This window comes from Coccidioides posadasii, chromosome 1 (genome assembly GCF_018416015.2).
Source record: "Coccidioides posadasii str. Silveira chromosome 1, complete sequence".
Classification (NCBI taxonomy): Eukaryota; Fungi; Ascomycota; class Eurotiomycetes; order Onygenales; family Onygenaceae; genus Coccidioides; species Coccidioides posadasii.
Genome location: NC_089407.1, coordinates 8084612 through 8097844, shown reverse-complemented (window position 1 = coordinate 8097844; position 13233 = coordinate 8084612). Strand labels below are relative to the sequence as shown.

Below are 13233 nucleotides of genomic sequence, written 5' to 3'. Positions count from 1 at the left end.
GCTCCGATTTGGCCAGTGCTAAATGATGGAGGGCTTGTCATTCACTAAGCTACCTAAAGGGGAATCTTGGCTAATCTATGTGGGTCACGTGAGCGAGGTGCTAGTTAGATTACCTAACACCTTCAATGACACCGGATCATCTATTCTTCCGAGAAAAATGCTGCCCAGGTGACTCAAAGAGTAGGTTCATATGGAGTACATTGAGGTAGTAATAGAAAGGTAGCTGTAAGAGAGTGAATTCGCGATTTTCCCTTTTTCACCTCTCTCAACAAATGCTTTTTGGATGAAGGCCCTGATCTTGAGACTTCGGTGGCCTCGAGGAACCACACCGGTGCCCAATCCGTTGCGAAATTTTATCCCCGCAGCCACCACGACCACTCCGGCCGCCTCGCTCGCGTCTGTCCCTCCCTCCAACCACCCCACTTTCCGACCTCGCAACCAATTTCTTTCGCCGTCCTACCACACCAAAAGCGCCGACGACAAAATGCCGAAAGATAAAGTGACATTCAACCTCAAGACCCCCAAGGGCACGAAGGACTGGGCTGGTCCTGACGCCCTCCTCCGCGACCGCATTTTCTCTACCATCACCAACGTCTTCAAGCGTCACGGCGGCACCGCGCTGGACACCCCCGTCTTCGAGCTGCGCGAGATACTGGCGGGCAAGTATGGTGAGGACTCGAAGTTGATCTATGACCTACAGGATCAGGGCGGGGAGCTGTGCTCCCTTCGGTACGATCTGACGGTTCCCTTCGCGCGATGGCTGGCGATGAATCCGGACGTGCGCAGTATAAAACGATACCATATCGCCAAGGTGTATCGGCGTGACCAACCCGCGATGACCAAGGGCCGTATGAGAGAGTTTTATCAGTGCGATTTTGACATTGCAGGCGCGAATTTTGATGCTATGGTTCCTGATGCGGAGATTTTGCGCATCATATCGGAGGTGTTCGAGGACTTGGGATGGAAAGGGAACTACCTGATTAAGATCAATCATCGCAAGATTCTTGACGGAGTGTTCGAGGTTTGTGGCGTGCCGAAAGAGAAGATAAGGACTATCTCCAGCGCGGTGGACAAATTGGATAAGCTCCCCTGGGCCGATGTGCGCAAGGAAATGGTTGATGAGAAGGGACTGGATCCGGCAGTGGCTGATAAGATTGAGACATATGTTGTTCGAAAAGGAGGTAGAGAGCTACTAGACTCGTTGAAGTCTGACGAAATGCTCGTGGGGAATTCGTCTGCGAAGACTGGGCTAGAGGAGATGGGGCTACTCATGGATTATCTCCAAGCCTTTAACATTTTGGACAAGATATCATTCGATATGAGTCTGGCACGAGGGCTGGATTATTATACTGGTGTCATTTATGAAGTTGTCACAGAAGGATCTGCTCCTGCTACCACATCTTCGGCGCCAGAAGCGCAAAAAATACAACGCTCAGGGAAAAAGGAAAAGATCAAGGTAGATGCTGACGAAGATCGATCGAATGATCCATCTGTAGGCGTTGGTAGCGTTGCAGCAGGAGGTCGTTACGACGAGTTAGTCGGCATGTTCTCGAGCAAGGCTCAAATACCCTGTGTTGGCATTTCATTCGGTGTTGACCGAATATTCTCCATCACAAAGGCTCGTATGGAGCGTGAAAAGAGTGAGGCTCTCAGAAGCAGTGAGGTGGACGTTTACGTTATGGCTTTCGGAGGAAAAGGATTCACTGGCTTGTTAAAGGAGAGAATGGATATTTGCAGGATGCTATGGGACGCTGGCATTAAGGTAAGAAGATCATTAAGAAAACCCTTTTTTTACTTTGGACATAATTTGGCTTACCAGATTTTCTACAGGCCGAGTTCTCCTACAAAGTCAAGCCAAAGCTTCCTCAACAATTCAAAGCTGCTGAATCTGGCAGCGTTCCCTTCGCTGTCATTCTTGGCGAAGACGAGCTTGCAGCTGGCGAGGGCCGAATCAAAGAGATGGGTCTGCCGGAGGGCCATCCGGAGAAAGATGGCGTACTTGTTAAAATAGCGGCGCTTCCGACGGAAGTCAAGACCAGGCTCGAAAGAAGGAACGCCAAAGTGAATGGGGGTATTAATGAAGAGGCTGTAGCGAAGCAAGTGGAAGATTTGGAAGTTTCATGAAAAGGGAATGCTGCAAAACAATGCATCTCTTTGAACTATCTGGGCATCTAGCGTTTATTGTCCGGGAGATGTTGGAGCAGGAACACATTACAAGTGGGTTTATTTTTATATTTTTATTTTTTTTAAGAAAGATAGACTTACGGATAATCCGTGGCTTCAATTCTAATGTTTCGGGGCTTTCGTCATGGTCCACAGAGGGAAGTTTATGCTTAAAAACTGATATGCAATCCTTGGAGTATAGACTAGAGCAAAGTAGCGGTGCTATTGCACTTTTGATCCAATGCTCTCTGATCGGCCAGCGATCACTCTAAGACCAGAAAAGACTTCCAATCACAGCAACTCTGTTGTAGTGCTTCTGTCCCAGTAGTGGGTATCAGAATCAAGGTTGATGATGTATTCAATCACTTAAGACAATCTATGAACACGTTGATGAATGAAGCATGTTCATGCCCAACAATACGGCCGTAGATACAGCGTAAGAAATTGTTTTGATTTTGCAATGTTTGTGCCATATAGGCTAGGTAATATAATACATATATCGAAGAGGATACATGGAATGCACATACAAACCACACACATACAAGCGTACCTCAGGCGCCAGATGCCAGTTTCATCAAGAAGTCCTTCACGAGAGGTATTTGGTTCACCGTATCCAGGCCGAATCCCCTGGCCCACGCCACGGGTCCGTTCCCAGGAACATTATACAGCTTATGAAGAAAATCGCACCCAGCGCCGATCTTCGCATTGGGAATCCATCGGTCTGCAGCATACCGCTCCAGACTTAGCAGGTCACCGATATCCATGCCGTGTTGCATGGCATATTCAATCGTGCTATGCAGAGAAGCAACATCGGCAATGCCTAGGTTCAGCCCCAGTCCACCGAGAGGATGAATAACGTGTGCAGCGTCTCCGACGAGGGCGATTCGTGGTGAGATATATGTGGATGCGTGGCGGTGTCGGAGTGGGAATGAAGCGATGGTTCGCGGATGAACACCACCCACCATAGGAGGAACAAAAGATGCAGTTGGGGTGTGGTTTAGGCGCCAGGATAGTTCTTCGCCGTGTTGATTTGATGTATCTGACGATGAGGACTTAAGTGTGAGCATGTATTTCAAGTCCGTCATCGACAGCCGGAACGCAGCGTTCACCATTGACGTGAACGCCTCTGGAGTGAGAGATTTTAGGTATGCCGCATTTTGAATCGTGGTTGACCAGACCAGCGTAGCGAAGTCGCCAGGAAGCGGGAGCAGAGCAATTGGACCACCAATACCGGGGAGAAATCGCTGATAAGCTGTAACTGGTCTTGGAGCAGAAGAGGCGGAAGCGGATAGCTCCAGAGTAGCCACAACACCGTGCCGATTGTAGTCCCAACCATCCGTAGATATACCGGCGAACGATCGAACAGGGCTATTAATACCGTCCGCCCCAACCAACAACCGTGCAGCAATCTTCGGCAGCTCAGCCTGTTTGTCATTCGCGGAAGTTGGCGAGAGCGAAAGCACCGGCCACGCGGACAGATCAGGGCCATCTGCATGATCCACCCCGTTCTCAATCGAAGCAACAGTCGTCGATGAAAAGCTAGACAAGCCCTCCCCACCCAGCGACTCAATCCGCGAAAGTAAACCCCTAACCAAGTTTGCATTTTCCGTCATCGTCGCAATCGTCTGAGAAGCACCGCCCGGAAGCAAATTCGACGACCAATCGAATGAGATCCGCGACCCGGTCACTCCGTCCCACACCTCCATCTCCTGGTACGGCTGTACGCGGGAGGTGTCGACATGCTCCCACGCTCCGATATTCTGAAGAAATGACACCGACGAAGGCGTCAAACTACTCACGCGGTTGGAGAACTGACCAGAACCGAGCTTCCAATCTTTTGCTTTGCTGACATCTTGGCTTTCGACGAGCGCGACTTTGAGCTTCGAGGTGAGAGGGGAGGATCCTGGTTGTTTTTAAGTTATTCGGTTAGCTATATACATATCCCAACACGATTTAATAGGAAAAGCAATTGGACGGCATCATGCGGTCTTACTCAAAGCTGCTAAGAGGGCGAGCCCGGCCGGCCCGCCTCCAACGCAGACGATGTCATAGATTTCCGGTACTTGGGGTGTAGTAGAAGTAGAGGCAAACCTCTTCTTCTGGAGAAGGCCTCGTCGACAGGACGAGCAAACATATGAAGAGAGGTTTGGGCGTAGAAGCAGCCTCATGATGGAGTTGGTGTGTAGTAGATTGAAGTGAATGTTGGTTTGTCCAGAAGCTTTTCCATTTAACTAACTATCAAACCACTCCACTTTCAGGCGCGCCGGAGCTCAGGTTTGAAAAGCATACCAATGGAGCCGACGTTGTGGCCGTCGGGCAATTCATCAGAACGAAACAGATAGTGATATCCAAAGGGCCATTCATAGTAGCATTTAAATTTCAAGAAATTTATTGTCATTATCATCCTCATTGCAGATGACTACTACGGAGTAGTTAGAACAGAGAAACAAGCTGTCCATGCGCAGAAATAAACTCCACAGCTCAATTTGTGAATCATACAAAATAATAAGCGACTCCAACATCATCTTCAGCTACATCAAGCTCATGACACTTCATTCATCGGTCTTTGGCTTTCCTCGCCATTATCCTCGCCATCTTCCATCTCGACAATGAACCTTTCCCAAGTCGCAAGCACTCCTTGATAAAACTCTACATGCTGCTGTGCCATCGCGCCCAGAGTATCACGGAACTCGATGGCTTTGATGCGCTCGAAATCAGCGATCTCTCGAACAACTTCCTCGTCAAACATCTCAGATGTCGTTTTCGAGCTTTCAACTTCACGAGTCAACTCATCGATGCGAAGCTCTAACTTGCGTACACGTTCTCGACGGGATTGCTCATGGTCGACACCTCTCATGTCTTCCATCTTTGAACGGATGAAGGAGGCGGGATTGCTTGTCAGGGGATTGGTCGCATAATATGATGAGGGGTTATTAGCCAAGTTATCACGGTCTGACACAGCCTTGTTGCGATAGTCAACGAGGGCTTCGAAATCAAGTTGTTTTTGTTCCCGGGTCTTAAGCAGCGTCTTCAATGAGATAATATATGCTTCCATGTCGCGAAGGCTTCCAAGATAATTCTGATCGGTATGGTCCTTCAAGGACTTGATTCCTCGTGCGGTCTCTTCGATGGAGGCAGCGAATATTTGCAAGGGAACTTCAATATCGGGTTCTAACGGTACAAGCTTGCGGAACTGCATCGCAAGCTCACTGTAATCGACTTCTAAATCACTCTCCCGTCTAGCCACTCTAGCAACCACCTTTTCAACATGGTTTAAATCTTCATCGAGCTTGTCTGCTTTCTCTTTAACTTCGATGAATCTCTTATCGGGCTTATGAACTTTGGTGAATGCATTGACAAACGTGTCTGCGAAATTATCAAAGATTCCCGTTGCCCCACCGTCCGATCCACTGGTAGAAGCTCGTGATGGCCGCATCCTCATGTGTGCATTCCAGTCTGGCGATTCAAGGAAGACGACGAAAACAGGTGCGCGGCGGAGGACGGGGTGTAATGTAAGTCTTTTGATAAAGCGATGCAGGGACCAAGCTCGCCGATGCGTAAAATCGGGACCAAATCTATCCCCGCGAACATATTCCATCTTGTGTTTGTCTGGCAGAGGAGGTACAGCACATGCTGGATATTCCCGGTAGAGTGTCTTGTAGAGGTAGTAGAAGTCTGTGAAGCGTCGGCGGACGGTGAAATCAGGTTGTTGGAAGGATTTAAAATCAGTCTACTCCAAAAGGTCGTCACAAATAGACAGTGTTAGAAACTGTGCACTCATCTACTGGGAAAGGGGAGTTTCAGAGACATGGGGAGGACTAACATGGGTAGTAATGAGGTAGGAGATAAAAGCGTCTTTTGTGCCATCATTCTCTTTTAATGGCGAGCTCACTGTGCAATCTAGGATTCCATCAAGGCCTGCGAGGTCTTCAATACCTTCATGTGCGAGTTGAGGCTGCTCGTCGGCCACCGAGCTCATCCGCCGCTTGCCGTTGACATCATGGGTAGATGGTTCGGTGTCTTCGGTATCAGTGTGTATGGCCGCAGGTCCGGAAGCTTCACTCTCTGTGTCATTTCTCCATGACACAGCATCGAAATCATTATGATCCATTGCACAATTGTTGATTCTCCTGCTCTCCCCTCTGTGACAAAGCCGCCGCAGAAGCAATCTATGGAGGATGCGGGCACTTGCAATAAGACTTGGCGGTCACAACTTGTGAAGAATCAACCAAGGAGCAGCTCAGTATAGCAAAGGCCTCAGGCAGAAACAACAGTTCTCAGAATGGATTCTCTTCATCGGGCGGTAATATGGCAATCTCAAGAGAAATGAGAGTAGGTGAGGCGCCAGGGCAAGCTGTCAGGTTGATGACCTAATGCGGGAATTCACGTGGTGTCCGGTCGGAGTGCGTCACTTTGGCTGAAAACCCCCCACAGAAGCAATTCATCCCAGGGATTACAGAGACCAAGGAAACATATTCCAGCAATCTATTACGTCCCATCTCCTTGAACACTTTGACCTTGATGAGAATATAATTGCTATATTCTCTATTGGACCTAAGTTTCTGGCTATGAATTCCCCGTGTGGATAACTGCAGACACAATTTTTAAGGCCTTATCTGCCGCCCACGCAGCCAGAAAGTTGGGGGACCAGGTACTTAGCAGAGTATATGTTCAGGTTTTATCCCATGTTCTCCGTGCCACGCCTAGGTTCGATGAAGCTGCCTTGTACCTGATGGACGACACACTGCAGAAAGCTGAGTTGTGGCCATAGACAGTGTGTGAATGAGCAATAGAACTTGGCTTTTTTGCTGTCCTTACAACGTTTTTGCTTGGTGTTACCAGGTAGAGGGGGCTACCGATATATCGATTTAGCGCGAAGCCGCATCGAAAAAGAGATTGATTAAAAGGTATTAAATATTGCGCTCATAAAACATCAATTCCCCTAAATACCCTCCAAAATGACGCTTTCCGTCTCGGCGAATCGACAAACAGTTATCGTGACGTTGCGAAAGATAATAAAAGTAAAGGTGGGTACTCCGTAGTCGAAACTGAATTCGTCAAATATACGGAGTACTGCTGGAGTAAGGCTAAATATCCTTTTCCGACTTTTCTCCTTTTTTTTTTTACCTTTTCAAAAATTTGAACTCCAACATTCAAATGAAACCGATGGAGAAACAAAAGCAAGACCGCTCCAATCGGGAGGACACAATGCAAAAAAAAAAAAAAAAAAAAGCGAGAACCAATCAAGCAAGCTGCAGCTTCACGTCCGGGCTGGCCACCCTGACCTTCAGGCAGATTACATCGCGGCCCAGCCTGGTCCTCAGCAGGGCGAGTGTTGCGGCTAGATTATCTCTGTCCAACGACGAGCTGGGCGGGAATGTCAGGCCAGTGCCAGAGCTCCGATCCCATTCAACGTACAGACCGTCGAAGGCATATCCGTCGGCAATTTCGGGTGCTCTGGTGTAGACCTCCTTTTGGATCTGGTTGAGGAGGCTGGGATATGTAGCGTTTGAGTCGAGGAGGATTGGTGTTGAGCTGAGGGCATTGATGCGGAGCATGATGGGGATTGGTTGGTTGGAGGGTTCGACGGAGCGCTCTATTCTGGCCATTTTGGGTATGGTGTTTGTAGGTGTATATGGAGGTGTTTGCGGGGAGATGTGCGAGGAGGATTGGTGGAGAGATTTGTTGTTGCTGGCTCTTGCCACGGATAATCGAGGATTATGGAGGACTGTTATATTGGATGCGAATGGGTAGGTAGAAAAGTGCGGTCAAACTATGAGCTGGATTCAGAGGGATGAAGAGTGACTGCGGTTTTGTATGTATGTATGTGCATATGTATATGTACAACGTCAGCGAGAAATGATGCCTGTGATTTCAAACACGTCGATGGCCGATCCCACCGCCTCTATATATACTTTCGACAGCTTGCCGTCCAGATCGAGTACAGAGTCAACAAACCCAAAAAGCGCGTGAGAGACGCAGAGGACCCGCCGCAGAAGCAGTCCCATGATCCCATCGTTCAATGCCGGCCAGCTCTGTCGCAATTCCTCCTACGTAACAGCAACCCCGGGCTCAACCCCACCGTGGACCCGCCGCCAGAAAGGAAAAAAAATCGACCCAGCGGTTTCACAATAATCCAGCACCGTCATTTGCCCAGTCACCCCGAGTCCAGTTGGAACGGGGCTCCCTTGGCAAGTTACTGCAGAACCGATGCATGTTAGTTAAACCGAATTTGGATATTGTTTGCTGCCATAGTTTAGGGGAGGGACCTTCCAGAAGTCAATCTCAATCATCATCAGGCCACAAGCAGCGAACTTTCCCTCCAGCCTTCGACCGTTACTCTTCATTTTTCCCTCAGCTCAGCTCATATTCGACCAAGTGCATTTACGGACGACATCTTTGCCTCCCATGACAATCATAAGCAACGCATATATGTACAATATATGTATAGATCATCTTCCGGCCTGCTTGAAGAATCTAAAACCATCCTTCATCCCCTACCGCCTGTTATGCTTATGCGGCAAATCGAGCATGACTCACTCAGTTACTAACTCGGCATAGAGCCTCTCATCGCGATGTCCAGCATTTTCTACTCCACTATTGAATGGTTTTACCCGGTATTCGACAAAGTCTTAAAAGAGGCAAAATCTCATACCTTAATATCGGTTTAGTTCAAAACCTTGTGCTGCCATAGCAAATGATGTTCCCTGCTATACAGCTTTCTTGCACCTTTGGCGCTGTATATTGTCTGCTTCTCTATTTCTTAGGCCACGAAGAAATGTCAAATTATGCTGACCGTGCTCCGCATTCAGGGTCAGTTAGGAAATACATCGCTGATCGTCAAGTTGCCGAGCTGCAACTGCTCTGGTGGAAATACTGCTGCCATGGCACGTAGCCAAGCATCGCTGATTATTACACCTTGTTTTATTATTATTATTATTATTATTATATTTTCTTGTTTTGTATGGTAAAGGTTTAAGCACTCGACCTGCTGCTCAGAGTGATTTACACAGTACCTCAATGCTCTGTGCACTATGCTTAGGCCTTAATAGGGTGGGTGGGCTGCGGACTGGGATTGAGGGTCAGGGCTAGGGAGCTTAAGTGCTCTGGGGAGAAGAGTGGTTAAGGGTGATGGGCGGTGGCTGGGATGGGCCAATTTCTTTGCTGCAAACTCAGGGCTTAGGCTACGGCTCTTCCAGACAAAACAGGGCGTAATAGTCTGCCATACCAGAGCAGTGGCAGACAAATACATATACTCCGTACGGAGTACAGATGCTGAGATTTCAAACCCAGGGCGTAAGTACTAGCCTATGTAAGAGTTTCCACATTCCCCATCATCATCATCATCATCATCCTCTGGACACTGGACTTTGGACTCAGTATACCCCGTACCCCATGCTCCGTACTTTATTTTTTTATGGGCCGTTTCTTCTGCCCCTTCGTTGAATCCTCACGTGCGCTGCCGTAAATAGTATCACCTGCGCTTACCCTCGGTCGAGTGGCGGGGCCACAGTTCACCGGGAGGCGCAAACGATGAGGCGCGAACGGCCTGGATTCGCAGGGCATGCTGCTGGACCAGTGAGAGACGAGCTTCCCGCACAAGGAGCGGTGGAAGAACGTGCTGCCGACATCCGGGAGCCCAGGCCGTGGGGGGCAAAGGTGGGTTTTGCCCACCTGATTTGCCACGCGGTCATGTGCGAGGGGCTGCCAACTTTCGAGCCCTTGGAAGAGGCGTGCCTGGGAGTCAGGGAGTCTGGGATTCCAGGACTCTGGCCGCTCGTCTGGCCACCGTCTGGCCCACGTCGGCGGGAGAGTAGGCCAGTCATGTGCTTGTTGAGCGTTGAGGGAGCCGTTTTCCCCCTTTCTTTGAGCTATTCTTTTTTTTTTTTTTTCTAGCTGCGAGTGTAGCTACAGACGAAGTACTCCGTATGTAGTGCATGTATGTCTATGTATGGAGCACAGCACAAATTGCATGGAGTGGTCTATGTAGTTATTGAATCAAACACCCAGCAAACTTGCACTGCTTTCTTGCACGCCCAAATTAAAAAAAAAAAAAAAAAAAAATCTCGCAGACAGAAAGCTACATGGAACAAAAAGACAGTAAAAGTGGTATCCTAACGCCGAATCGCGAACGCGCACCTTATTCTCCACCTCCCCTCGGCTTCTCACTCCACTTGGGAGCATCATCGTCGTGCTCTCGTCCCCTTGAAGCGTCATCCCCATCGCCATCGTCATCTTCTCCATCATCGTCATCGTAGTATGGCTTCTCGCCATCCTCACTATCGCTGAAAATCTCCTCGTCGCTCTCCCCAGCGAATGCATCGTACAATTCCCCTCCACGACGCCGTCTCTGCGGCTGCTTCTTGCCCATCGGCACTCCGGCCCCTGCTCCGTTCAGAGGATATCCTTCTTCATCCTCAGCTACCATCTCAAATTCGTAGTCGTCATGAGGATTGTTCCGGCGACGCTTCTGTCGCTGGATAAGGAAGTAGACTCCCAGCGTAACGCAGAAGATGAAAATCAGAGCGATGGAGCCGTAGATCCAGATTTGCGTCCGTTTCGAGACGCCAAACGTGGGGAACGGCGACGGTAGGAAATTGTCGGCATGCGCGGAGCTGCTCGGTGTGGCAGCCGCTGCTCCTGGGCTGGACGAAGCTGTGCCTGTTGGCGACAGCGCGGTTGTTGGGCTGCTAGGCTTAGCGTTGATGGGCCGGTCGATGTGATTGGTCGGTTTCTCCGTCGCTGTGGGTTTGCTTGTCCCGGTGGCAGATAGAGTGGTCGTCTCGATCTGTGACGCAGGCTCGCTGGTGTCGTGCTCGTGGTCATGGACATCCGGCAAGGGATGAAGCTCCTGGATCTTGCCGTCAATGGCTTCGCCCCACAGTGAGAGCTGCCAGTCGAGGAATCGTCCAGAATATTCGTTGACTTCGGTATCTTTGACAATGACTGTCCATTTTCCTTTGCCCGTTTCACCCCTAGAAGAGATATCGTATCAGCGTCGACTCAATTTCGCATGTCCCGGAAAAGGTCTTCGAGCTTACCAATGAGCAACGGACATGAATGTCCAGTCGACATATCCTTTCTTTTCAAAATCTCCGCTCCTTGTCGTGCTGAGGTAACTGATGACACCGCTTGGGCTCTTGAGCTCGACGCTCAAGTCGCCGCGACGCGTGTGATTGACATTCATAGTCACTGTCACATGTTCAACACGCTCCAGGTTGTTCTTTTTCAACAACTCCTCTGTAATCTCAAACGAGCTCGCCAGTCCCTTGGAGCCTTGAGGAATGTCATGGTGGACCTTTAGCCAGGGAGAGTGCAACCAAGCCTGCGGCTTGACCAGTTCCCAATTCTTTGCTAATTGGACCAGGGAATATGCGTCAACCTTTCCATATCCGAAATCGTGACTAAACTTTTTCCCAATTGCAGTGGTCTGCCACCCAGGTTCTTCGAGGTTGACGGGGATTGCGGTTTCGACAATTAGATACTGGATATCTCTCCAGGTAAGGTCCGGGCGCACGTCGAGAGCGAGAGCTACAACTCCGACCACAAGAGGTCCGGCAGCCGAGGTACCACCGTGTCTATTGGAGCACGTGTCCAATCCGACATCCGTCGTGGAAATGGCATCGGTGCCACCGCTGCTATACGTCACGACCAACTGGGCGGAACAGGACTCCGAGTAGTAAGGGTGTTTGTCTTCGCGGTCGATTGCTCCCACAGTTATACTGTAGATACTGTTGGTGTACCCGTCGAAGTTGCAGTTATCACCACTGGCAGCACCGTTTCCTGCAGCGAACACGAATATTGATCCCTTACCGCCTCGTCCCTGCTGGATTCCATGGACTATCGCGCGACGAATGAGAAGACCAGGGGCATCCATGGTCGCACCGTTATCCACCGGTCCCCAGGAGCAGGAATAAATCTGGTTCTTTTGAAATCCATAGTTGATAGCCGCTGCTTCATCCTCATCCGTGACGGGCTTCGACAAGATGCGGATGCCCGCCACTTTTCCGTTATACGCTACGCCAACACCGCAAACATCGTTCTTGACGGCAGCAACTTCTCCAGCGCAGCGAGTGCCATGCTTGTCATCGACGAGGCGAGGCCTTGGCTCTTTTCCTTTATCGTTAAAATCATACGAGCCTTCTGCAAAGTAGTTATCCTTGAGATCGTGGCTGTACATGTCCAAGCCGTCGTCCACGATCGCGGTCACCGTTCCATTTCCGGTGATCCCTTCAAGCCACAGGCCCGTCACGTTTAAATCATGGCCAGGCTGCTCGGTGTTAAACAAGTGCCACTGGTCGACGAAGATCGGATCGCTGATCGATAGCTTGTCCGCGAGCTCTCGCTGTCTCGCTATCGCCGAGTTTTCGCCCTGAGATTGCGGAAAACGCTTATATCTCTGCTTAGACGGCGGCGGAGGAGGAGGAGGAGGAGGAGGAGGAGGAGGTATGCGTTTGTGTAGCCGCTGTCTCGGTATCAGCTTCTCCGAGTAGAGAATGCCATTTAATTCATCGTCATCTTGACTTTTGTCTAGCTGTGTCCCTTCTAGTTCTAAGTATCTTCTTCTTCTTCTCCTTCGCTGTAAATCATCCAGTAAACTGTCTAGGTCCCCACCCTGGCCTTTCGGGAAAGAGAAAGTATGGTGGTCTTGTAACTCTCCTATGCGCCCTTCGTGCCTGGCGCCTAGCAGCTGAGCCACTCGATTCGGGGATAACGAGGGACGGAGGTGGAGGGCAACGTAATCTCGAGTATCGTAATCACGAGTGTAAAGACTGGCGGAGGAAAGGGAATAGAACACCGAAGCGAACGCAAAGACGCTTATTAACCTCATTGTTCAAAAGGAAATAGAATTTATGAGCGTTTAGCGACCACGTCGGTTGCTATCGACGTCGGGCAGGCCACCGGTTATTTGAAACGGAAGAGGTCACGCAAGTCCGGCTTGCCATGAACAAGAAAGACGAGGTGTTCGAGAGGCGATAAGGAGAGAAAAAGACAAAAAAGAAAATTTCCAATGACAAATATGGCTTTCTTAGGCGATTCTTGAAATCGAAAAGGTTTTTTTCTCCGGAA

General features: G+C 49.6%; 6 protein-coding genes across 6 annotated transcripts; 2 read left to right on the top strand and 4 right to left on the bottom strand.

Moving 5' to 3' along the window:
• The first annotated feature begins 247 nt into the window (after nucleotides 1–247).
• On the top strand, nucleotides 248–2385 carry HTS1 (Cytoplasmic and mitochondrial histidine tRNA synthetase). The gene is made up of 2 exons (XM_003066362.2): nucleotides 248–1762; nucleotides 1831–2385. The coding sequence occupies exons 1-2, from the start codon at nucleotides 284–286 to the stop codon at nucleotides 2122–2124; spliced, it is 1773 nt and encodes a 590-aa protein (XP_003066408.2). The 5' UTR covers nucleotides 248–283; the 3' UTR covers nucleotides 2125–2385.
• A 210-nt stretch (nucleotides 2386–2595) lies between these two features.
• On the bottom strand, nucleotides 2596–4331 carry COQ6 (Putative ubiquinone biosynthesis monooxygenase; the record flags this gene model as incomplete). The annotated part of the gene is made up of 2 exons (XM_003066361.2): nucleotides 2596–4066; nucleotides 4157–4331. 2 exons carry the CDS (start codon nucleotides 4329–4331, stop codon nucleotides 2715–2717), a joined length of 1527 nt encoding a protein of 508 aa, XP_003066407.2. The 3' UTR covers nucleotides 2596–2714.
• A 224-nt stretch (nucleotides 4332–4555) lies between these two features.
• On the bottom strand, nucleotides 4556–6465 carry SNX4 (intercellular trafficking and secretion). The gene is made up of 2 exons (XM_003066360.2): nucleotides 5987–6465; nucleotides 4556–5893 (listed from the first exon to the last, which is right to left on the bottom strand). The coding sequence occupies exons 1-2, from the start codon at nucleotides 6272–6274 to the stop codon at nucleotides 4706–4708; spliced, it is 1476 nt and encodes a 491-aa protein (XP_003066406.2). The 5' UTR covers nucleotides 6275–6465; the 3' UTR covers nucleotides 4556–4705.
• Nucleotides 6466–7406: 941 nt separating this feature from the next.
• Nucleotides 7407–8070, bottom strand: D8B26_002470 (uncharacterized protein; the record flags this gene model as incomplete). The annotated part of the gene is made up of 1 exon (XM_066123841.1): nucleotides 7407–8070. Exon 1 carries the CDS (start codon nucleotides 7770–7772, stop codon nucleotides 7407–7409), a length of 366 nt encoding a protein of 121 aa, XP_065979916.1. The 5' UTR covers nucleotides 7773–8070.
• Nucleotides 8071–9435: 1365 nt separating this feature from the next.
• Nucleotides 9436–9980, top strand: D8B26_002469 (uncharacterized protein; the record flags this gene model as incomplete). Its single annotated transcript, XM_066123840.1, has 2 exons — nucleotides 9436–9459; nucleotides 9636–9980. 2 exons carry the CDS (start codon nucleotides 9436–9438, stop codon nucleotides 9978–9980), a joined length of 369 nt encoding a protein of 122 aa, XP_065979915.1.
• Nucleotides 9981–10303: 323 nt separating this feature from the next.
• On the bottom strand, nucleotides 10304–12994 carry KEX2 (pheromone processing endoprotease; the record flags this gene model as incomplete). Its single annotated transcript, XM_003066359.2, has 2 exons — nucleotides 10304–11138; nucleotides 11205–12994. 2 exons carry the CDS (start codon nucleotides 12992–12994, stop codon nucleotides 10304–10306), a joined length of 2625 nt encoding a protein of 874 aa, XP_003066405.2.
• Between the last annotated feature and the right edge of the window lie 239 nt (nucleotides 12995–13233).